This window comes from Calliopsis andreniformis, chromosome 7 (assembly GCF_051401765.1).
Source record: "Calliopsis andreniformis isolate RMS-2024a chromosome 7, iyCalAndr_principal, whole genome shotgun sequence".
In the NCBI taxonomy this organism is placed as follows: domain Eukaryota; kingdom Metazoa; phylum Arthropoda; class Insecta; order Hymenoptera; family Andrenidae; genus Calliopsis; species Calliopsis andreniformis.
Genome location: NC_135068.1, coordinates 7,098,539 through 7,121,790, shown reverse-complemented (window position 1 = coordinate 7,121,790; position 23,252 = coordinate 7,098,539). Strand labels below are relative to the sequence as shown.

Sequence of the window (23,252 nt, the reverse complement as noted above, 5' to 3'; positions counted from 1 at the left end):
AACAGATTAACCGATGCATGTTAAAAGTACAGATGATTTTAGATGTGTTGAAACGCTGCCACGCGTCACAAACGACCCATGAAACGTATGCACGCATACCACTTCTCCTGGAAACGAATAACTTTCGCGATTCATAACTGAGTATTTCTACGCTGTAACTTCGCGCTAATGCTTTGTACACAAGGAGCATAAACTCGTGTTGAATTACGAACGGCAAACTCCTACGGTACGTGTTCCCGCGGCTATACACCAGACAGCACGGAAGTTATCCCCGGGTTTTACGATTCATATTTCTGTAATTCAATGGAGCCTGGAATTAGCGACGTCGTTTGACGACGCTTCGCGCGCGATTTACCCCTTCGCCTCGGGCGAAATTAACCCTCAAATTAGAGTACAGTGTAGATTCGTTTTACAATGGTGTGATATGTAACAATTCAGAATCTCTTCAATGTGTATGTGTAATTCATTCGAATCCCATTTTGCAGTAAAAAAAGCTCTGTAAGATATCATTTATTTTATTTTAATAAAGATAAAGATTGACTGAATACTTGAAGAGCAAGTCAAACTACTTAATTGTGTTTGTAAATCTTCCTCTTTTTAGTATCTTAGAATTATTTATGTAGTTTTCATACTAACTTTTTGTAAATACTTTCTCTAATATTAGAAGTTTAATTATCTCTCTTTACATGTTAAATAGAAATTAAAGTGAGGGAAGCACTCCGCCTACAAAGGTAACATAACCTAGTCAGTTAAAATCTTCACATTTCTCTCCAGAAACGAATTCCTTTGCGACATACAGTTCCTTCATAAATATTCATCCCCTTATCGAGTAAAACAACCTCAGTTTCATTCAGCGAATATCAAAACCATGCTAAACAAAATATCGCATTTATCAGTCTAAAACGATCATAATCTTCGTAGCTTGAAAACTACGTAGCTTAAATCATCATCAGCGACAGTTTTACTTCGCCCTGCACCCAAGGGAGTAAAAACTTTAGATACCCTTCTCACAGCCGCACTCTAAGTCGCATTTTTATTCGATCACCCCCCTCCCCACGTTCCCAAACGTATCCAGTCGAGTTGACAGCCGTTATATGTTCCCTGGCGAAGTTTTAATATCCTGCAGCGGAGACGGCGAGATGTCTCCCGTGGATTTCGCGACAAGATCTCAGGCGCAACTTTAAATCGGCCTCCCTGGAATTTCTCGAACCCCCTACCTCTTGATGGCGACCGATCGAACGCGGTACCCTTAGGTACACCGTCTTAAAAGTATCGCTGAAGGACTCTCGTGCATTCTCTGTTACAGCGGCCACCCCTTTCCACTCGAATTTCCGCGACGCCGTCGGGCAGACGGTAAATTTGCTTTTTCTATTAGCGGAACTCCGCGGGGGGAAGACAAATCTGCGAAATTGCGCGGCCACCCTTAGAATCCGCGAGTATCTTACCCATGCAACCCACTTTTTTGGCGGATTGTCCTAAGAGACGAATGCTAAATCCCAAGCACTAGGGTGAGTTGCAGCCATTTATTTTGTGACTAAGGTAGTTGAACCAAAAGTCGATCACTTAGTAACAGATGTCGATTCTTTTAACGAAAAAATAGGTTTAAACTGAAGAAAAAGGAAGGACTTTTTGTGATAGTCCATTTATATCGTTTAAATTATTGATATTTGCTAACAAAGAAGAACATAGTAGCTATATCCAAGGTAGTCAATAAGTACCCTGTAGTGGAATACTTCAATAAATAATGATTTTAAAGTATTTATTTATTTATTGTATAATATAACGAAATATTAAACTATATTGTGCGATTAATTTGAGAAAGTTCAAATAACGCTATCTTATTATTTATTGAAGTGATCGACTACTGAATACTGATCGAGTCAACTACCTTAAATACTGCCATTTATTATAATAAAAAATATTGACGCCTTTGTTGCAATTTTTTAATATTCCAACACTTCATTTCCCAAGAAAAATTGTTCCTTACGCTCAAAAATAACATTATTATAATCGAAATGATTAAAAACATGCATAAATAATAAAAAAGCAAAAATCAACATTAACCTCTACCTCGCCATCTTCGGTTGAACTGCAAGTTATTCCCAGTACAAAGAGCAAGCAATCACATTCGGCAACGTTAATTTAAACATACACTCGCAAGGATGGATTACTTTCGTGTTTCGTTAATTACTGCGGCCCTGGCTCGAATATCGGGATATTCCTCGTGGGGCGGCTACAAAGAAGGCAGAAGAGAATTTATAGCGCCTATCCATCAATGGGGCTACGATAAAAGCGCGCGGCTATAAATTACCCTTTTGGGTGATAAAAAAAATTTTCTATATACTGCGTAACAACGTATAGGTAAAGATTTGAAGCTTCTCCGCGCGAGCGATCCGATAAGCTGAAAATTGCTCTTGGCCGCGCAGAGAACTTTCAGCGGGGATGCATTGACCTTTATTGATCAGATCTCGGCCCAGAAGACTGTCGATGTGTACATAGTATATATGTATACATATACACTCACACAACGTATAAGCGCATCCCATCGTCGGAAATTTCGGATAAATGCATTATCGTAAATACCAGTCGGCGTCGTAGCCCCTGCCGCGAATTGATACACATAAATTTCAGATGCAAAACGGCCAAGCGGTTGGCAAAAGGAGAAAAAGGAAATAGCCGACGTCGGGGAATATTTATTATCTTTGCCCGAGAATTATGTGGGGGTGTGAACAGCCCTGATACCCTAGGGGGTGTCACGCAAATTCTTAAAAATATATCAAGTAGCCTTTGTAAATCATCGATGCCTGATTTATTATTTGTCGATAAGACACTTCATTAATATTGAATGAACTTCGCGGATTAGAATAAAAATACAATGCTGTACGTGAGAGTCAGACTAATCCAAGTCCATTTTTCTCAAAATTGAGTTTTTTACGGGATCTTATTGATTTTTCTTTATTTTATTAGAGTAATAAGTATTTAGTTAAGTTACGTTATAAATGAAAGAAATTCAATAGTATAAACTAGTTCGAATAGTAGGTTAAGAAATGAGTTATTGCATTTGTTTTTCGGTTATACTGAAAAATAACTAAAAAGGACTTGAGTTAGTCTGGCTCTCAGGTACAGCATTATAAAATATAAAATAAGCAAACTTTTTCAACAAAAAATTGAAGATATTAAAATACTTTATTCATGATATGAAGATAGATGCAAAACTAACTAAAAACAGTAGTTTTATTCAATATTTAAGTGATACACTTAAGGTAAATGTGTGAGTAGTTGATCATATCCCGATACCTAAACAATAACATTATTTTATTCAATTTTAGGTTTAAATTTTAATGTATTAGGGGAAAGCTGGAGAGGTTAAGCTGGAGATTAACTGTGTTGAAGTAGTGTCATAAAATAGTATCTTGAGTTTTTAGAACCTCATTAAAGTACCGGGACATACAGTTTTAGGTTATTTTCTTACTACTTCTGGGACATTTAATATCTGAAGCGTTTAGGTATTGGGACATTTACCTTACAATTACAATATAATTTCAACATTTCAAAATTAAAAGTTGAACAATTTTGCCACTGTTATCCACAAATCTGTTGTACCGAAAGCTCTAATTCCTGAAGGTACACTAGAACCAGTGGATCAGATAAAACAACTCTCTAGTGTTTTATCCCCGTCCACGATAACGCCAACTGTTTCTTCTAACCGAGATTCCGTTATCTACCCTGCATTTAATTCACAATGCGCAACCACGTACGAAATTACTTGTACATCGCAAACATACTGACCGAAATAAAAAATTAGAATAGGAACGTGTCCACAAGGGACACTGCACAGATACAAAAAAGAGCTTCCTGCTACCAGTATGAATAAGAATAGACTACTTTGGACTGGACCACCCCTTTTTTCCACCCTCTCCCAATACGTTTACATGTTTTTCGGCCGATACGTTTCACTCGAAATTCCATGCAGAATCGCCAACTTTCATAAAATTATTGCGCACTCCCAATGTTCGCCCCATACCCCCACAATGGAAATTTGCATACCGTGACCGGTGTCTCGTAGTTGCGCGAATAAAAGAGCCTCTGGTGGCGTTTCGGTCTAATCGGGTTTCCGTGTCTCCATCTCGCCACGATTCAACGTCAGCTCGTAATATATTTACTGCATTTTTTGAAGGGAATCGCGATCCTGACTACAACGTCTGCAATCTCGATCTTTACTGAAGTCGTAACCGTGTTTGAAATCATTCTGGGGTAGTTTCGGAGTTTCAGAGTCTTGTTGAGCATAGAGCCACGTATGTAGTGTCTGAAGCAGAAGGCAAGCGAGGCTAATGAAAATCACTGGTGTTTAAGAGTTAGTCTGTTGTACGGGTGTGTAGTATTGTACATGTGGGAATGGGGCTTTATGTAGGATATAATTATACTTACCGTGCTTTGTCTGAGTCTTGAATCGAGATCATTTTCAAGCTGCAGGACGATTATCCACACACAAATTGGTTCGTGAACTATAGACGACTTCTTAAGCCATGTTTCCACATGTGTAATGCGTTAGACTTGAAGTCTTGAAGAAATTTCTTCTTTAAAGTATACTTGAAGTATTATAAAAACTTCTGTTTAAAGGGACTATGAATTAGTTCATAGTCTAATGTGTAATCTGAACTCCCATCGAACATGTGGGATCGTGACTTAAGGTTAAGGAAAGGTATTCCTCGTTTTAGGCATTATACACGTGCAACAAACACAACTAAAATCTTCCAAATTTCTGAGTAAGTAGATATTAAATTATATCACTGTCACATGTATCCAATCAAAATATTTACTCATTTTACGTAACTAATTGAATCTGAATATTTCTAAATGATCAAAGTCAGTCGTCACTAAATCAGAATTTCTAGAACGATTTTCTTCAGAAAATTATCATTTACTTCCACTATACAAATACAGCATTATGTTCTATTAAACTACAACTTAAAAATAAAATATATGTTAAATTTTAAAAATAGGTTTTTTAGGGATGATAAAAGACATTTGTGTAGGTTGTGTTAAAAATTTAATACATCTTTTTTTAAAGGTACTAATACATTGATATACATATAGTACTGTGTCTATTGTCATACAGATATAGAATACATAATTCCGTCGTAATACTATCAGAGCTTAAATTAGTACAAAGAACATCTATTAATTTGTTAACAATTCCATGAAAATGTTGAGATATAATTATTTCCCATATATTTACAATTGCCCACGCTGATTTACTGGAAAGTATGGTAAACTCTGTATACAAAATATACGAGTCATACTAAATAAACGTAACACCTCGTCGAATGACGTGCGCGTTCAATGAATTAAGTACTTTGTCTTTTCACGTGATTTATGAGTAAGTAAAAATTTCTAAATAAAAAAATTGTAGGATTTACACGTACAGAAAATATTGCAGGAGTATTACAACTGTAGAAAATATCGAAATTAAGATGATTCAAACAGGCGCCAATTTCCGTTAAATACTGTAAACGTTAACTAATATTTTTGTATCTTCTAATCGATGCTTGTATCGATCATTTAATTCAGAAAATAGCTATAAAACTAATTTGAAATATTCGGAAGCGTACTAAGCGTAGCAAACCGACTAGTTCTCACTTCTGTATCTTCGATCAGTAGCGATCATACCGCTAGTTTATTCCTATTTAATTTGTTCTCAATTGATAGTCCCCGTTCTGTGTGATGTACCTAACCCAGGGCAGTGCTTGATATCCGCTTTTTTCAATAATTTTTAGATAACGCACTTGGATACCAGATGTAGTGAAATAGGGAATTTCAAACTTGACTTGAATTGGTGGTTTCCCCTCTACATCTTCTCCAACAACAGAAGGTAGACCAAAATGTGCCCTCATTAAATATTCCTTCCCTCCTGGAAACGATTTAATGAACCAAGTTATAGCACTCTGTTCAGGAGAGTACTTCACACTGCCAATAGTCGTCTTAAACTTAGGGGAATCTGCATCATTTGGAACAGGAATAACTATTTCTACATTATTAGCTGTTGAACGCCGTTTGAATTGCGATCTCGCTTTTATCATATACTCTACTCTACTGTGAGCATGTCTTTCGATTACAGATTCTATCCATATCAGTGGTTTGACGTGTGTGTTCAGTCTATATGACATCAGTTCAAATTCTCCATCAGGAGGGATAAACGAGATCGTTCTATCATTCTCAAATCGAGACAATCTGACACACTGATGAAATTTAACATCTTCTAATTCTACTGATTTAGACTTTCCACGTCCTGTGGACTCGAACAAAACTTTATCATTGAGACCAAGTCTTAACTCTGGCATTCCAGACAAATACACTCTCATTTTAATGGCACCCACTATTTCAGAACTCAACACATTCCCGTTAGCATTCGCCAAAAGGTTCACAGACTCTATTACATCAAGGAAAACTTCGTTCTTGCGATACTTTATACCTTCTGATCGCCAAGATACAGCATTAGTCACAGCCATAGGAATACGAGGTTGAATTTCAAGTTTGTGACCCTCCTGAGTGATATATTCTTGTAAGATCTTACTATCCGTAGTTTGTGGGTAGCCAAAATCTATTAACTCATCTAAGAGCTCATAAATGACAACGAAGTTGTCTCTTATACTCTCCTCCTCTAATTCTTTAAAATATTCTTGCATAACTTGAACCAGTTTATGCAGGAACACAAATACCAACGATATATTTGCATTCTTTTTCGTGGTAGAGACTATATAAAGATTATTATATTTTATATATGCATATGTACATTCAGGAGTTTGAATTATTGGCGTTAAGTTGCCCTCTTCTTCACGCTCCATTACAAGAGGCATAAACTTTTCTATGACACCCGTCTCTATATCCCCACGATAGTTTCGTGAGATCAAAACCTTGCCTTTCACATCTAAAATATATATCGCAGAAGTCGACATCTTGGAGGTATGTCAAACTGGAATAAAGAAAAACCCATTTCTTTTCTTTACTTCAAATATGAAGCATGATTTTGCCAAACAGTTCCAGAATGTGCGAGTCAAATGAGAAACCTCCACCTCATTCAACAAAGGTAATTTAATGCCACAGTAAGACTGAATGAAGGTTATGTTATTAAGCAGGACACGATTAAAAGGAAAAAAAAGCAAAAATTTAATAAAAAAAACTAAGGTTCGTTAGTTTCTTATAGCACAGAATTGTTAATGTGAAACAGACACGAAAGACGTATACGTTGAAAACACGATTTGACACTCGAGGATGTGTCAAGGTGGTCAAACATGAATTTCGTGGAAAATTCCGCGAGGTAAATGAATACTTACGCGTCCTTCCAATTCCTTAGGGAATAATAGTTCTTCGGTTATTTACATTGAAGAAAATTTCTCTTCGAGAACAGAAAAAAAGCACAAAACTAACTCTATCGGGAGAAGAGCTCTCCCTTCCCAGATGCCAGACTGCCACTGTGGACCGCCCTGAAGTTGCCTCGCACTGAGCATAATCGACGCGCATGCGTTGCCAACTTCGCACCGAATATCGACCACGGCACTCTCCGCGTCATTCGAACAATTTTATACCAGAAAAGGTCCAATGGCACGTATTTTCACGAAAATTCTATAACAGAATATTATCTCGAAATTATTACCGTGATAAAAAGATAATTTAATGGCTGGAGAGCGGAAGGGAACGACGTAAAATGGAAAATCGTAGAATTCGTTGCTCTATGAATCAACTAACCCTGCATATTATATTCCACTAATTTAGTTCGTAATATCGCGATATTATGACATAAAACTGTGATGAAAGTGCATTCGCGATATGATTATTCTTAAAATATAATTAGAACACAAGAAGGTGTGAAAATTTAAGTAAGGTAATAAGTTAATTGGAAAGTCGTAGCGGGAAGGTTACCTTAGATGCTCTTTCAGAAGTACGCAAGAGGAAACAGGGACAGAGTATTGTGAACTTAATAAATTAGACAAATTGTAATTTTTGAGAAAAAAGTAAAGTTAATACTACACAGAAAAGGAATAGTATTTCATTTTATATTATTGTACGTACAGGGTATCCTAATCTAGATACAGTGGTTCCGCGTTAGCCATGGTTCGGGACCAGACCTGGCCAACTATCTCAGAAGATTTACTTCTAGGAATTCTCGACTGCTTTCTTCCTCCGAGTCGTTCGTCTCAGAATAGGTAAATAGGTAGAGTAATAAAGAACGAGAGCAAGTGAGATATCGATGTACGACTTAATGAGTAAAGAGTCTCGTTCAGAGTTCACGCTTATTTACTTTAAATTCGTCATGCTGAAGACGCTTGGCGAAGTTACTTCCAAGAAGTGATAGAGATAGTTCGAGAAAATTTCGGTCAACCCCGAGCCACTGTAGCATACGATGTCTTGAAGACGTCTATTTTACGTCCATTTTATGTCTGAACGTTTTATGACATAATTTAAACGGTTTTAGTGGATGTCTTTAAGACGTCTCTGTGGTATATGGAAAAGTCCTCTTCACAAATTTCGCCAGTATGTTCTAACATTCATAAAAAAGACTAAAATATCGTGTGACAAAAATAAATAGATGATTCATTAAGAAATTCGCAAGCGAACATATGAAGTATGGAATATATCAAACTTGATCACTTAATTGCCTCAAAAAGCAGAAACATTCACCGTGGAGTGTCGTCGAAGAGCAAGCAAATCAAAGTGAATGCGACATTATGCCGAAGAAAAAGCTCGCGTCGGGAGGCGTTGCACAACCGGAAGTAGGGTGGATTCCAGCGTTGCGTAGCAGCACAATGGCTATCGGTGTTACGTAATGAAAGTGTAGTGCGCCGAAGTAGGCGATTGTTCATCACAAAAGAGCTGCCTATAAAAGCGTATAAAAGAACAGAGGTGATTGAACTTCGTTTAAGCTGCGAGCTTTAAAAGGAGAGAAAGGCGAAGGTGGCGCGGAGGCTGGTCACCGTCAGCTGCCAACGTGCTTACGCCTTGTACAATCATTGGTCGTTTAAATTTTAATTAAAATGTAATTTACGATGGCGTTCAATGTCCCCTATCAAGATTGGAGGGACCAGAAAAGAGATCCTGTTACGAAAATTGCGTCCTTGCGTTTTTCCCTTTGGCTCCACGCACGCTCAATTTTTTGCGTGTTCTTGCGTTGTTGCGTTCAAGAAAATAATCGACTGCTACACTAACAATAAGTGTACCAGCTTGATTAAAAACTTTGGCCACAGGCCAAGCCCGATTGTGAAGAAACAGATACATAGTAAGCCATAAAATTATTGGCACCGACAATAAGGTTCGTTTAGCCTCATCTATGTTATACATAACCATCTGATCCTTGGATATTCATTTTTAACCTGAAGTAATACTGTACCAAGAATCAGACTTCGATACATTGATAAGCTGTTATATGTTTGTATCTTGAAATAATTGAAATTTAAGCAGAGAATTTAATACTTAAAACTAAGAACTAAAGGAATGATAAAGAATTAGTAATATTAATAAAATAGTATAAATTATAAATAATAGTGGGCCCGATAAAATTGGTACTAAAAATATTTTTGTTTAACTTTACAATAATTTAGTGTATTCAATAAACAGGAGAATTTCGTTCTCAGCGACCAATCACTGACCTCGAGATCACTTATCTCGTGAACTCAACTGCATCCGATTGCTTCGTGAGAGAATATTTACTCGAAGCCAGGAGATCGACTCGTTTAGAATCGCAGCACTGTTTGCGCGAAATTCCGCGAGAAATTCCGTCGTAATTGAACGAGGCTGGTTCGATTATAAAGTCAAATCATCGATGGCAGAGGGGTTGGGAGTTCTTCCGCCACCAGGGAAAACGCATCTTCTTTCTCCCCATTTACTTCTGTCTATCCACTCCACTCTCTTTGCTCCCCTTTTGTTCCCTCCTTTTCAAACTCAATACTTTACGACACTGTCTAAAGCAGATATTCGAACGCGACCAGATAACGAATAAGTATTTTAGTTTCTTTGTACTGCGTTGGTAAATGATAATTAGAGCTCTCTGAAAACCAGTCGATTTGTTTAAATTAAAGAGATTTGTCATTTTCAAAATATACTGAAGAAAGTAAGTTAAAAGAATTACAATTCTTCCTTTCAAAAGAGCTGTTTCTTTGATTTGACTGTTTCTCTTTCCAAACTACCATTTTTGGTCATCAAAGGTACGATTTTTTGGCATCATGGATGCCATTTTTGATACAAAAGTACCATCTTTTGGCACCCATGGTGTTATTTTTAGAAATAAAGATTCCATTTTTCGACATAAAAAGTACCATTTTTCGGTGACAATAGTAAATGTCCAGAAAATACCCCAAATTCACAAATTTTGCCATCTCCAAGCTGCCTGCCCAGATCCCACCCTTCACACCAATAAAACCAACCCTCCTCTATCACGCTCACGAAAGTGAAAGCAATTCGTCCAGTAGATCGAGCGAAGCAAAGCATTGAGGCAGGTGAACGCGATTATAACAGTCACCAAGGGGACCATGTCGTTCGAGGAATCGAAGTTCTGCTAATTTAATTTCAAGTCTCAATTATCGGTCGGATTCCCAGGCGACTCTAACTTTCCATCCTCAGCGCGCAGCTCCCTGTAGGGAAGCAAAGGATGAAGGGGATGGCAGGAGGTGATCTGATGGTATGGATGCCAAACATGTAATACAGCCGCGACCCTGTATTCCGCCACTTTATCTTGGGATTGACGTTTCATCCGCGGAAACCGACAGACCGAGAACCAGCAGGATTGCTCTGTGCCTGTGTGCCGTCATCAGACGCTGGGGAATGGACAGAGAGCGTAAAAGTAGCGACAAAACGAAACCTGGTGAAAGAGGGTGATGGGAGGAGGGAGTGGCGAAACTGGCGTAGAAGAAAATTTGGATCGAAGCTAACGGAAATACTGAGATGTCTTTGCTTGATAGGTCTAGTTTCAATGCATGCAATTGAATATTCTTAGAAAAAGAAAATAAGTAAATACAAAGGATTCTAACTGCAGCAATAGAAAATATCAGAAAGATTAGAGAAACATTCTTGAAGTAGTACTCAAGCCTACGTTTTTCGTCGTAACGACGTACAGTACTAAAATTGAACAGATTACGTCACCATATCATGTAGCAAGGAATATAAGTTGCATTAAGTAACGCTATACAATCACGCAACATTTTTATCGTGAAATAATAGTCGAAAGGTAACAAGACTTTACGAAGTAACGTTGACGATAAAGTTGACAAATCGTTTTGTTAGCGCATGAGCAAAGATTTTGAATCTTGTTCGCTCCTTCACCTGTTTCCTTTTTTGAGCATGAGACCCCCTTGACTTGTACGCTGTTATCAGAAATGTTCAATGAGCACGCGAGAACCGTGAGATTGGGAGAGTAATTTTCTGAAACCTGTACCGATTGTATGTAATTCTTTATTAATGGTATCAAATATCATTTAGATAAACTAAGTGCGCATAAATTCGTATAATAATAGAAGTACTTCATACTGAGATAGGTACTGTGAAATTGTGCCCGAGTTCAGGTCGAAATAAATTAATCTAGGTCTGAATTGGTAGCAGGTCTGATAGATCCAAATTAAGGTTTGAAAACCCTAGGTTAAGTTACAAATTAGCCCTAACCTAAGTCTGAAAAACCTGTAACTAACCTTGAATTGGGAATGAGTTATTACGAATCAGGTCTGAATTAGGGATAGCTAAATCTATATTAATCTCTAGACACCTATTTGAGTTAAAAACAAGTCACGCTGTATCCATTATAACTCAAACCTAACCGCAAACTGTAGATCAAAAGTGCTGCACCTAAATACAGTCACAGCTCGGCACTGACAAAGCTAGAATTACCCATATAGGTGTTCTGTTATTCAGCACAATATCTCCCAAATCTCTCCCCGACTCAGGAACCATGGGTAACCTACACCCGAGCTCTATTAACGCAAAGGCGTCCCGTTGTCATCATAAATTTCACAGCCTTCACCCGAAGACACCCAATCTTCCAACCTTTACCGTGTCTGAGCTTCCATTTTGTCCCAAGCTTGATTAATCCTCCACCACTATCGCTGGCAGATTGCTAGGCTTAAAGATCTGCTTCCACACTGTCTTCCGCGACGGCAGTCGTACCATGTCCGCAAGTACACCTCCGAAAAACGCTATCGAGTTAAGCGGCCATTATCCCCGAGACCAGAGTATATCCATACCCCAGAGTATATCCATACCCCAGGAGTGATCCTAAGAATCAGGCCGTGGAACACATTGCCCTGAATCCCAAATTGTTGGAGGGGTAAAAAACAAGGGGAAGGAAGATGGAGAATACCTTGGAGAATGTATCGTCAGTGGTTCAGGCGTTGGGTGGGCGGTTGTGGGCGGTCGTGGCAGAAACGTACCGAGGCACTGATTGCTCCGAGGAAACTTGCCTTCTCCGCAGGGCATCCTTCTGATCAAGCTTCTTCCTCCTGTTTCGCTTCGTGTTCGCTCTGTTATCTCCTGTATCCTTCTTTCCTATCCCTTCGTCACCGATACAGTCTGCTCTACACGCTCGGCTTCCCCTGCTTTCAGATCGGCCAGGAAATAGCTGCGTCGGCTTCGCTGGGACCCAGGAAATCCTGGAAACGGAACTGGGCGTTCTGCGTCGCCCACAGTTTATCATTCACGAGATGTTTTAAGCGCAATCCAACTTGCGCCCGAAAGGGAACCAGACCTGGAAGGTGAGGAGGGTGCCTCGCCGCGCGGCGTCGCTTTGCATAACGAAGTTACAAAGTGATTTGTCGGCGACGCCTTGGATGGCCTACGAAACAGCTCGGGAACCCCTGTCCCTCGATTGGAAATACTTTTACGCCCCTTCGTGACGAGCTCAACTGAGGTACATTTGACTGCAATCTTCAGATACTGTTGGGTGCGTTCTGCTAGCTTATTTCATAATTTGAGGGTGGACTTTTTGGGATGAGATGGCGAATAATGGGAACACTTGGGATATTGAGGAATATTTTTTGATTGTTTATGAGATATGCGAGGGATGCTGAGTATAAGGGAATTGATGCTTTCTCCATAACCAAGACAACTGTTTGCGAAAGCTAAATTAAGCGACTATTGTATACGGTTAAACTTGTCGAACACAGGTAACTACAAGTTGTAGAGAAACTTGGGTCGATCTAGTGTTGCTACGGTTTAATATATATTCCCAAATGCAACTCCCTGAAGCATTCCCAAACGAAGCTAGAGATCTAGACACTTTGGATTAGAGAGAACATTCTTGAATCTTTTTCTGCAGATTTAGCTAGACTGATAATCCGTATATTAGTATCAGTAGAACTTGTTGAATAATAGTTGAACTTTGTTCAAATAATAGAACCAAAACTGCATGCAAGTATCGAGGCAGAACAATATATGCTTCCTCCTCTGCTGTCCCTTGTAGCATAACCATTATCACATCTACCCAACCCTTATCACAATGTAACAAAAGAGCTTTACTTATAATCATCCAGGTTTCAACAATTGAGGTTCTACTAATCATCCTCAGAACCAGTATTGCCAAATACCGGGACAAAATGTCTTCCAATGATGTCATAGAGGAGAAGAGTGGAGATACCACAGGGTATTTGACTGTTTTGCCTGAGGTACCCCTACTTTTCTATCCTATGACGTCACTAGAAGACATTTTGTCTATACGGCAGTGCTCCTCAGAATCCCTCAATCAAAATTATGTTTTTGTGCGCTCGTAAAGGAATAAATTTAACTAATTTGCAGCACAACTTGTGGTGATTATCTGGACGATCTGGAAGCAGACTTTCGGCCGTGGCTAAAGTCGGTTTCCTCGGTTATGCTGCTGGCGTCGCTTCGGGTGGCCGCCAGCAAATGCTGTCATGCTCTTGCCATGCCAGCCGGCGGCCAAGAAGAGGCCGCTGGCCACGAGGTTCTTGAGCAGATCGACGCGTTGTCGCCTGGTCCTGATCGTTGTCCTCGTTCTAATCGGAAGGTCCCACGCCTCGCAAATTCGCTACGCTTCGCGCATCGTCGAGACCAAGAGCGGACAAGTGCGAGGAGTTCTTCAGGTTTGTATCGATTTTTCTTCCTTAGCAACATGTGGCCATAGATGTGCTCCAGCATCCTGCAGAATATTACAAGTTATTGATGCCGATGTATGATTTATTAGATGCGAACAATCTTTATTGAATCTTGACTACAGATAACTTAGAGTGAATTTGTACAGCTAAATTCTAAACTTCAAATATTTTATAAAGTTAAAATATATTTATGAAGCTTTCCATCAATGTGAAACTAATAGATATCAGGAAGCTTGGAAGTTGTTAATTTACTGGGTATTCTGAATGTAATAAGAGAAACTTTGCCCCTCAAAAGGAGGTTTATTAATACTACAAAAATCTCTGAACTGTAAGTAACAATGCAATTGAAACACGGATGCTGAACTTATTGTTTCTAATTAAAACTCTGTTCCCTTTACTGTAAGTTTGGCATTGTTTTCATCATTGAATTCTTTCGGGGAATATTTTCATGGTCCTCATATACAGTAGAAATTAATTGTAACTTATAATGAAAAATGTTAAATCAATGGTGCAATATCATAAATAAACCTTTGCAGGATTAATAATTATACATTTCATTGAAATTGAAATTTAATTGAAGAAAAAATACCTTAGAAAGAAAAGTCATGAAATAATTGTCTAAGGAGTTACTGAAGGTAGAGTTGATGTTTGTGTTTCTTTGTTTAAATTTTTTTATTAAACAAGTGGGCTTGATAATCACGAGAAGAGTGAAACGCTTGAAACTTAAACTGCTATTTTGTTGAAAAGCGAGGAAGCACTTCCTTCGGCTGCTCTTAATTCGTTTAACTCTGTATCCTTTATACAAGTTAATTGGATAAAAATGTGTATCCAAGTCGGTTTTTCTTGGAAAATAAATCTGAAGCTACGGTAGAAGGAAAATGAAAGCAGAATAAAGTTCGATGAAAAAATTCTTTAAATTCTTTGCTCAAACAGGAAATCATTTCTCGCCCAAAAAGAATTATTACAGAATACTTCCTTTCAAGTTAATTAATTTCATAACCTATACACTCAATACAAATTCAACAATGGCGGACTTACACAGCCATGTTCAAATTTATTTGTCTTTCAAACGAAATATCTTTTGGAAAAATTATATTGCAGAATTTTGACGCATTTTATTAGAAAAAATTATTGTCTACGTTTCTCTAGAAACAGAAACCATCTCATTTTTCTGTAATAATTCCTTTCAAGAAACGCGAAATTGCTTAACACCCAGAGCCATCTTCTTAGCGCCTTTAAGAGCCAAGATGGGTTTCTCCAGGTTTCTCAGCGTTTAACACAAAGACGAAATAAAAGGAGCGAGCATCGATCATGTACTCAACATGGTTTGCATACTGAATGCATAATGCGTGCACGTACGGAATCTCAAAGAGGACGCGCGCATGAAGAGCAGATTGCGTCATGGAAAACAGGATCAAACAGCGAATGAAAATTCGGTCGCGCGTTAAAAAGCCAGCTGTAAACAGACGAGCGAAATGTCTGTAACGCAAGTAGAACAGAAAATCAAGTCTTTGAGCATAAAACATGTGTCCGATTCGAATAAATAATTCCTGGGTGGGATAAGTGGTGTTACGTCGCACTTGGAAATCTTTGCCAAAGTATTCATGGAATATTTGAGTATATCGATTTCTCCCATTTTAACGGAGAGTAGGAAGGTACTATCGAGCGAAACGGTTGCCAGGCAGAGTTTAAATATCGGAAATAGAAGTCCCGAAAGTGTCAGGATGGATATTCAAAAAAATTCAACGGTTCCAAATGTTTAACGATTTCCAGATGAATTTCCTGCGAGAGTTTCAGTAAAATTTTTTGTTATCTGTTGGCATCAGAACAGTACGAATAACATAACTTTAATATGCTATTACGATACTTGAAGTTGAATTATTCTTATACATTAAATTTCGTATTGAAATGTTCATTAAAATTAATTTTAATCACAATTTGGAACTTTAAAACTTTCTTGCAAGATTTTCTGTATTCTCATAATAATAATTAAATGATTTGGTCGTTGAATGGTGCTAGGGGACTTCCTCGCCATTCCATGAGTCTTAGGCAGCCATCTTATCTTTTTCCAATGCTACCAACATCACGTTAGGTATGTATGCACATATTCAATAATTTGTGCATAGTAAGGATTTAAGAAATCCTTCAAAAGTAGCGCCAGCAAATCCTCATCGACGTTTGGCCATTGCGAAACATAAACATCCTGTTTCGCGTCTAGGTGATGTCAATCAGTCATTGTGTACGTGACCCATCTGACATTTACTGCGACAATCGCCAAGCTGACAACTAGACGTCGATTGGTATTCGATAGATATTCATACCGGCAGGAGAGAAAGGATCGATGAACGTTGAATGATTTTATAGGCAATACGATGTCATGATGGAAAGGGACAGCCCATTTCGTTCGTGTCGAAAGTATCTGCGAGTTATCGGGGATGCCTTTTACTCGATCTATTATCGTATCTCTTCCAGAAATTTCAAACATTTTTCTTACAATACATCACCGACATCCGATTTTAAATCTTACGTCTAATCTGGCCATTCAGAGTAAGTCGACCTCAAATGGCTTTTAACTAGAGAATTAATGATAATTAGAACTGGAAGGAAGGAGATACTTTAAGCTTTTCTTTCAGAATCTTCTGACTGTATTTGACCCTAATATTATGGATTATTCTATATATAATATTGTAAAATGCAGAGCTAGGATCAGTTTCAGTTTTACTTAATTCTATTGGAATCCTATACACGAAATGTTCAACAAGAAAAGTTTTAGTATTTACTACCAATTTTATAGGAAACCTATACACAATGTACCTACTAAAAGAAAAATGCAGAATTTGAAAAATCTTCAATATTTATATATTCAATATTTATATACATTTTCATCAAAAAAGGAGATTTCAAAGTAGGAACAATTTTATTATTGATCCATTTTAATTGCAAACCTTATAATATACAGGGTATTCAAAAAGAAAAAAAACACACAAAATTAGAAAAAACATTACCATTCACTGTCTAAATTTCCAAAAATAAATCATAACAGAGTTTCACAATTTCATCAAAAAAAATTCCCCGCTTCGTTGTACAGAACACACATATTCCTCGAAGAAATTCAGTACTACCAACATATCATTCCACAATTAACCTAACCTATATCATTATTCAGCTCACAAAGCCCTCCTTTTTTGCATTCTCCACTTCCGTCTCGTTGCACGAGTACGTCACCTGTACTGCTTCTGAATATCAAAAATCCCCCAAATTAAATACAGGACAGTAAGGGTGAGGGAAAAACACACAACGGTGAAGCGTAACGTAGGAAAGGACGAACGTGAGCGGTCGTTTTGGGCGAACTGCGGATCTGTAATTTACCTGGAATTTTTAGCTTAGCCGGTTCTCGCTGGATGGATGGATAACGAGAAAAGTTTTTCGCCCAGGACATGCCCGGCTGGCCTTTACGTTACGTCGTAACGTGGCCGCAACTCGTGCTGCTCGTTTCTCCGTTCGCCTCTGTTCGGTCCATTCTGCGCGATCGAGTGCCGTGCGCGCGGGCGAGCGAGGGGGAAACATTGTCGTGTCAATCGTTTCGCTTGCATTGCTACGGCTGCAGGTGTGCAAAGACTGTTACAGAGCGCTGGAGAGACTCGCGTACGTGTCTCGAAAATAGACCGTTACAAGGGTATCATTTTCAAGCGCGATCGCAAGAGATTGCCTCCAATCTGAAAATTTTGGCTTCGGTAGAATGTTCTGTGATTGTCTTTTATATTGAAAATTTTTGAAGACAGAGAGGCTCGAGAAATCTATAAGAAAGGGATCTCAAAGAATAAAATAGGATTTGTGAAAAAAAATTGAAGACTATATTTTTGAATTTTTAGCGGTTTTAAAATTGATAACTTACAGAAAAACTTGACACTGTTTTGTAAAAATATATATATACTATCAAGGTTCTATTTTAGTTTGATTTTGTGTATGTGTGTGATTTTTGAACACTCTGTACATGTGGCAAATGGCGAGCTTGCAGTTCGTTCTCCGCGCATTGTTAACGCATTCGCTCATGGGTTGATTTTCCACACCTGTGTCAACATCGTACGATTCTCATCGTTAGGAAAAACAACAGCACGAATTGACGATAACGGACGTAGCACGAATTTTTGACAAAACTAATTGGAGGCTCGTAGAATTCACTTAAACTAAAGTTCCTTTGGAAGTAGTTTGAATTTCGAATAGTTAAACGAGTTAAACAGGAACCACTATCCATAGAGATCCACTGGAACGTTCTGAACAGCTCGAGAGTTCAGTTTTGAAATTCGAGCACAATATACTGCTTCTTTTAAAATTCGATGTTGACCTAAAACTGCCGTTTTTGTTTTCTATGCACTAAAGCACGGACTTCTGTGTTTGATTATGGTTTAGCGATTCCCTGAGCTATAGCGACTGCGTTTGTTTTCCCAGCGAGATTTCTATCGAGTGATCGGCCATCAGCGGCAGAACTTCCATAACGAACTCGTTAGGTACTTTTCCTTCGACCTCCGTGATCCTCGATTAAACACTTCCTTCTCTTCCCATCAATTTATCCCAGAATGGAGGAGAAGCGCCGAGCGATTTTTCCCTAAACGTTTTTCGAGTCAAATTATTTCGTCTCCCCTCTTTCTCCTATCCTCGCGGTCTCGAAAGTTCACCATGGCGATAATGAGAATTACGATCACGTCTGCACACGACTGATTTTGGGGCAAAATTGCCGCCCTCGAAAGCGATTATAATGATTCATGCAGTTATCGCAGTCCTCTCACGTACTCAGTAGCTTATTTCCCCTCTTACATGCTCGCTGGAAGGACAAAACGTGTAATGAGTAACTTGTTCGGGATCTGTTCGACATGAGAACGGTGAGAAGAGAAATTACAATATTATGTTCAAAGAAAGAACCTCCACGTTAACAATTTTAATAACCTCTCTGTAACAGGAATGATTTTTTAAAAATTATAATAGTGTGCAGAGAACATTTAGCCTAGGGTAGTTAAATTCTGAGAATCTGTAAGAGTAATTACAAATTACTGGAATAAAAGCTGATCATATAAAACAGAATTAATTATGTTCATACTTGAGCAAGGAATAATGGAGAACTCTGAAGGACTCAGATTTTCATTAATAAATCAATACAGTTTTAATTTCGGGCGTCTACTGTCGGGCATACATTGGACAAGTAGAAATTCATCCATTTATCACGTTTTTATAAAATGTTATTAAAGTTTTGAGTAACAAATTTGATATTACATAATGTTATTGATATCAGAAGTTTCTGCTATACTAATCAGAACCTTTTTAAACTTCATTAATAAAAGATAGATATGGAAGAAACTTCAATTGCCCGACAAGTTTGAATCACCCTGTACATTAAAGAGTATTTAATTACAGACTCTAAAGTGCACAGAAACTTTTAATTTCCTACCTCATGCATGCTCTCAATATCCCTCCATTGATACCACAAGCAAACTTCGTCATCCCTTATTAAGGCTATTCAAAAAACTGTAATCCCTAGGAACAAATTTTTGCGAAACTCTGCTTTAATAAAACGTTTCATTGAGTGACACTCTAATCACGAAAGGTAATTGTGGTTGCGTTAGTCTGGAGTTCAAACAGCCAATCTCCATATATATGCACGTTCTCTATAGTAATCTGGCAACAACAATGGCTGGTCCGTAATGCTACCATAATTACAGAACGATGACATTATGTCCTGCAACGATGGATATTGTATGCACTTTCCTGGCAGATCACGCGTTCCTCGCAACGTTCGACCAACAACGGCGCGTAATAAAATGTTTAACAGTTTACATGCCAATTGTACGCGGCACAGCGAGACGCAGCAGCTGCCGCACGTTAGGGATTTTATGGGCAGTAAACGCGCATGGAAATGAAAATGTCTGGGAATTTTCCGACCAGCGACGCCCCTCGGATTCGTCGTATACTCGTGCCACTTTCGCGCGTTGAGATTTGCCCCCGGTTCTGGCGACAAATTGGTATTGTTGCGTGAGTAATGGTGAAAACTGAAAAATGTTCAAATTTTCTTCTGAGAGAGTTACGTGCTAAAGAAATACAAGTGTAGGATTTATAAGGACTATTTACTGCTACATCTGTTGCAACTGGCCTCAGCAAAGTTGCTAGAATCGATGCTCGGGGTCGATCATTGACGTTAAGCAGCCTTACGTCTGGGGTCAAAGAAGGATGGGTGACCATTTTTTCATTAGAGCCTGATGTTACTGGCATTCTTCCAGTAGTTATAGGAAAAGATTTTCTTTGATCTTAGGGTTTCCTTTCCATTGTGGTGGTGTATATTCCAGGCGTGAGCTTTTTTCAAAGTTTGGAGGGTTCACAACCTTCTTCTTCAAACTTTACGAGAGCTTTTTCAAAAGCTCAAAATTTCTAAGTTGAGGGTTTCACCACCTAGGGTTGGTACTTCTTGAAAGTTCCAAAAATAGATAGCTAGAAAGTTTCTAGAAGGCAACACTAAATTTGTGGAAGCTCCAAAAGCTCCACTAAGTGAAAAAATCCTCCAAAAGCTCCTCCCCTAAGTGAGAAGCTCCACTAAGTGAAAAAATTCTCCAAAAGCTCCCCTAAGTGAGAAGCTCCAAAAGCTCATAACCTGAAAACTTCAAAATCTGCAATTTCAAAATTCGAAGGTGTTTCAAATCTTAAAAATTTCAAAGCTGTATGTACCAATAGCCGCCTCTCTAAGCTTAATAAATACAAAGCGCACCTTAAGTTTAAAAGCTTCCAACTTGAAAGTTCAAAAGCTTTCCTAGCTTTAGAAGCCTTATGTTTATAAAAACATATGTTTGTTAAAACATCCAAAGGCTATCTAAAAGCTGTCGAAAGTCCACCGTTTTGAAAGTCGTTCAAAGAATCATGACACATCTATTAGAACTCGGGGGACAGTTCATTATTATACAATTTTCCGTTCACCTAGGGGAAGTTCATTTTCTCTTCGAAGAATCGAATCGATAGCTGCTGGTCGATGATATATCTCGAGCGTATTCCAAAGAACAGCGTAATTTCACGGTGTGGTGTGTGTACAATCTTTCCTTCACGGAAGCATTAGCGGAAAATTGCTCGCGTGAACCGAGACGCGAGAATGCGGCTCGTTCTCTCCGTAAACGAAGCACTAGGCGTCTGGGATTTTTCTAACCAATCTATTTATTGCCGTGGCCCAGATCTGCTGTTTAATTCTTAAGCACGATCAGTCGAGCATTCGTGCGTCAGTAAATGCATTATGCGGTCCAAGCTGCAGTAGGCCAGCAGCTCTCTCCATCTTTTTTTATCCTCGCTAGCGCTAATGCGAACTCTCAGCATTTTTTGCGGACAATGAAATATTTTGTCACGGGCTCGGGCAAACATTTGCCACACGCTGAGCGCGAAACTGCGAACTCGCGAGATTTTGCACCCGTGAAATGTATTTACGGAAATAATTTCAATGCTTTCGCGATTCGGCGAGCTCGTTGTTTATTATACGATGTTTCAGCGCGGATGAAATGATGAAACTTGATTCAGGGAATAATCAGAATTACTTTTTTCTAGAATCAGAGCTTTTTGCTCGCGGACTATTCTGTTTTTAATTAAATTATTTAGCAAGAAATGGCTTTTATTTCAAACTATTTTCGGAAAAGCGCTTCACTCTAAAGTTGAATGCAATTGTAAGACCTATTCTACTGTGAGCACTATGCGTTTGACAGAACGAACTCTTCTACTACTTATATCTTCTCTGACATTTATCTACTGCATCTATTTCTCACGCTCGAATGGCAAAACTCAATCGTACCTTTTACAATTTTCTAATCACTTTTAATGTTCGTATCATCTGAATAGCTTCAATTCAAACAAAAAGCTTGTAACTATCAACATAAGTTGCTTCTACAAAATGAAGTCTAGAATGAAATTTTAATGTCTGTATCATGGAGGTAGCTGTCTCCAATTCAAATAAAAGACTTGTAAATATCAACGTAAGTTGACTCTACAAAATGAAGTCGCAGTGTATCGAAAATAAAGAGCTTGTTGATCATCCATTGTTCACTTCAGTCAAAACTGTCACCAGAGAACACGGGAGGGAAAAATTGCGAAACCGATGCGACGGGGCGGAGAAAAGGAGCGATAATTGCACGAGCGTGCAGGCTGACGCGACCCCGGCAGAAATCAATCGCGGCAACGGGGGAAATCGGCGGTCTCACGAGGATAAATAACGCGTCAACGCTTGTTGCTTCATAGGCATTTTCGCGGACGAGCGCTGACGACCAGGTGAAAGTCGTTAATTTTTAACGCGCTTGGAAACACACGCGCGAACGAGGTCGAGCCGAGTCACCAGGGAAAGCAATTTTTAAATATTTCCCTCGTTTTGCTCCCACCTCTAGCTGCCACCGTCGCAATCATCGTTATTTTTTAATCGAAACGCCAGGCTGCCAGGTTACGGTGGACCTAGTGATTTAAAAAATAATAAAAAATCGTAGATCTACCGACAACGTTTTTTAACGCCATGTTTTCACATAATTTATAAACATTCACGAATTATATAATTCTACAATTTTCAAAGTACAATATTCATATTATTAAAATTAAATACGTTTGTTAATATCTTTTTTAATGCCCTTTTCTTTCTTCCTAACCTAGTAAAAAACGAGCGAAAAGACGTAGAATTAAGTCCTTAGTTTCTAAACCTTTATACAATAGAAAAAGGAACTGGAATTAATTCCCTAGCATATAACCATCATGGGTTTCTAAAGAAACTAAAGTCAAGTCTCTAGCCCTCAACAAAGAATCAGGAAATCAACTAGGATCAAGTCCTTAGTTTCTAATTCCCCAGCAATTAAAAGAAAAAACTAGAATTCAGTTTCTCCGTACTAACCTCTAAAGGTTAATAAAAGTAACTAGAAAATAGAACAAGAAAAAAAGGAAATATTATACTCTAACCTTTCTTTCGAAACTGTAGCGGAAAAAAGAACTAAAAATTTGCGTTCTAGTTGGCTGTATTCTCGCCAACCAGTTATCGATAACGATATAAGGATATAAGAACGTCTCATCGGGAAATTCCTTCGGTGTCTGCGCGTTCAGCCAATGAAAGAGCACCGCCGTAATTATGGGGTGTTCAAGAGTAGGAACAAGGCCGGGGGGTAAAAATTTTTC

General features: G+C 38.5%; 2 protein-coding genes across 4 annotated transcripts in view; one reads left to right on the top strand and one right to left on the bottom strand.

The window, feature by feature from the left end:
- The window catches only part of Nlg-5 (neuroligin 5), a 60,510-nt gene that overhangs the window by 16,905 nt on the left and 20,353 nt on the right, over positions 1–23,252 (top strand). For 2 of the 3 annotated variants that reach the window (XM_076382065.1, XM_076382064.1), the window contains exons 2-3: positions 12,583–12,886; positions 13,771–14,075. In XM_076382065.1, the coding sequence (XP_076238180.1) occupies positions 13,844–14,075 (232 nt within the window). In that variant the 5' untranslated portion in view covers positions 12,583–12,886; positions 13,771–13,843. Of the gene's footprint in view, positions 1–12,582; positions 12,887–13,032; positions 13,143–13,770; positions 14,076–23,252 lie in introns of those variants that run through there. The other variant, XM_076382066.1, reaches the window with a different exon arrangement.
- Positions 5,038–7,466, bottom strand: Ap-1mu (adaptor protein complex 1, mu subunit). Its single transcript, XM_076382395.1, has 2 exons — positions 7,335–7,466; positions 5,038–6,973 (listed from the first exon to the last, which is right to left on the bottom strand). The coding sequence occupies exon 2, from the start codon at positions 6,954–6,956 to the stop codon at positions 5,688–5,690; it is 1,269 nt and encodes a 422-aa protein (XP_076238510.1). The 5' UTR covers positions 6,957–6,973; positions 7,335–7,466; the 3' UTR covers positions 5,038–5,687.

Excerpts from the sequence above, each read along its gene's own strand:
- Ap-1mu (XM_076382395.1), bottom strand. The coding sequence starts at position 6,956 with ATGTCGACTTCTGCGATATATATTTTAGATGTGAAAGGCAAGGTTTTG.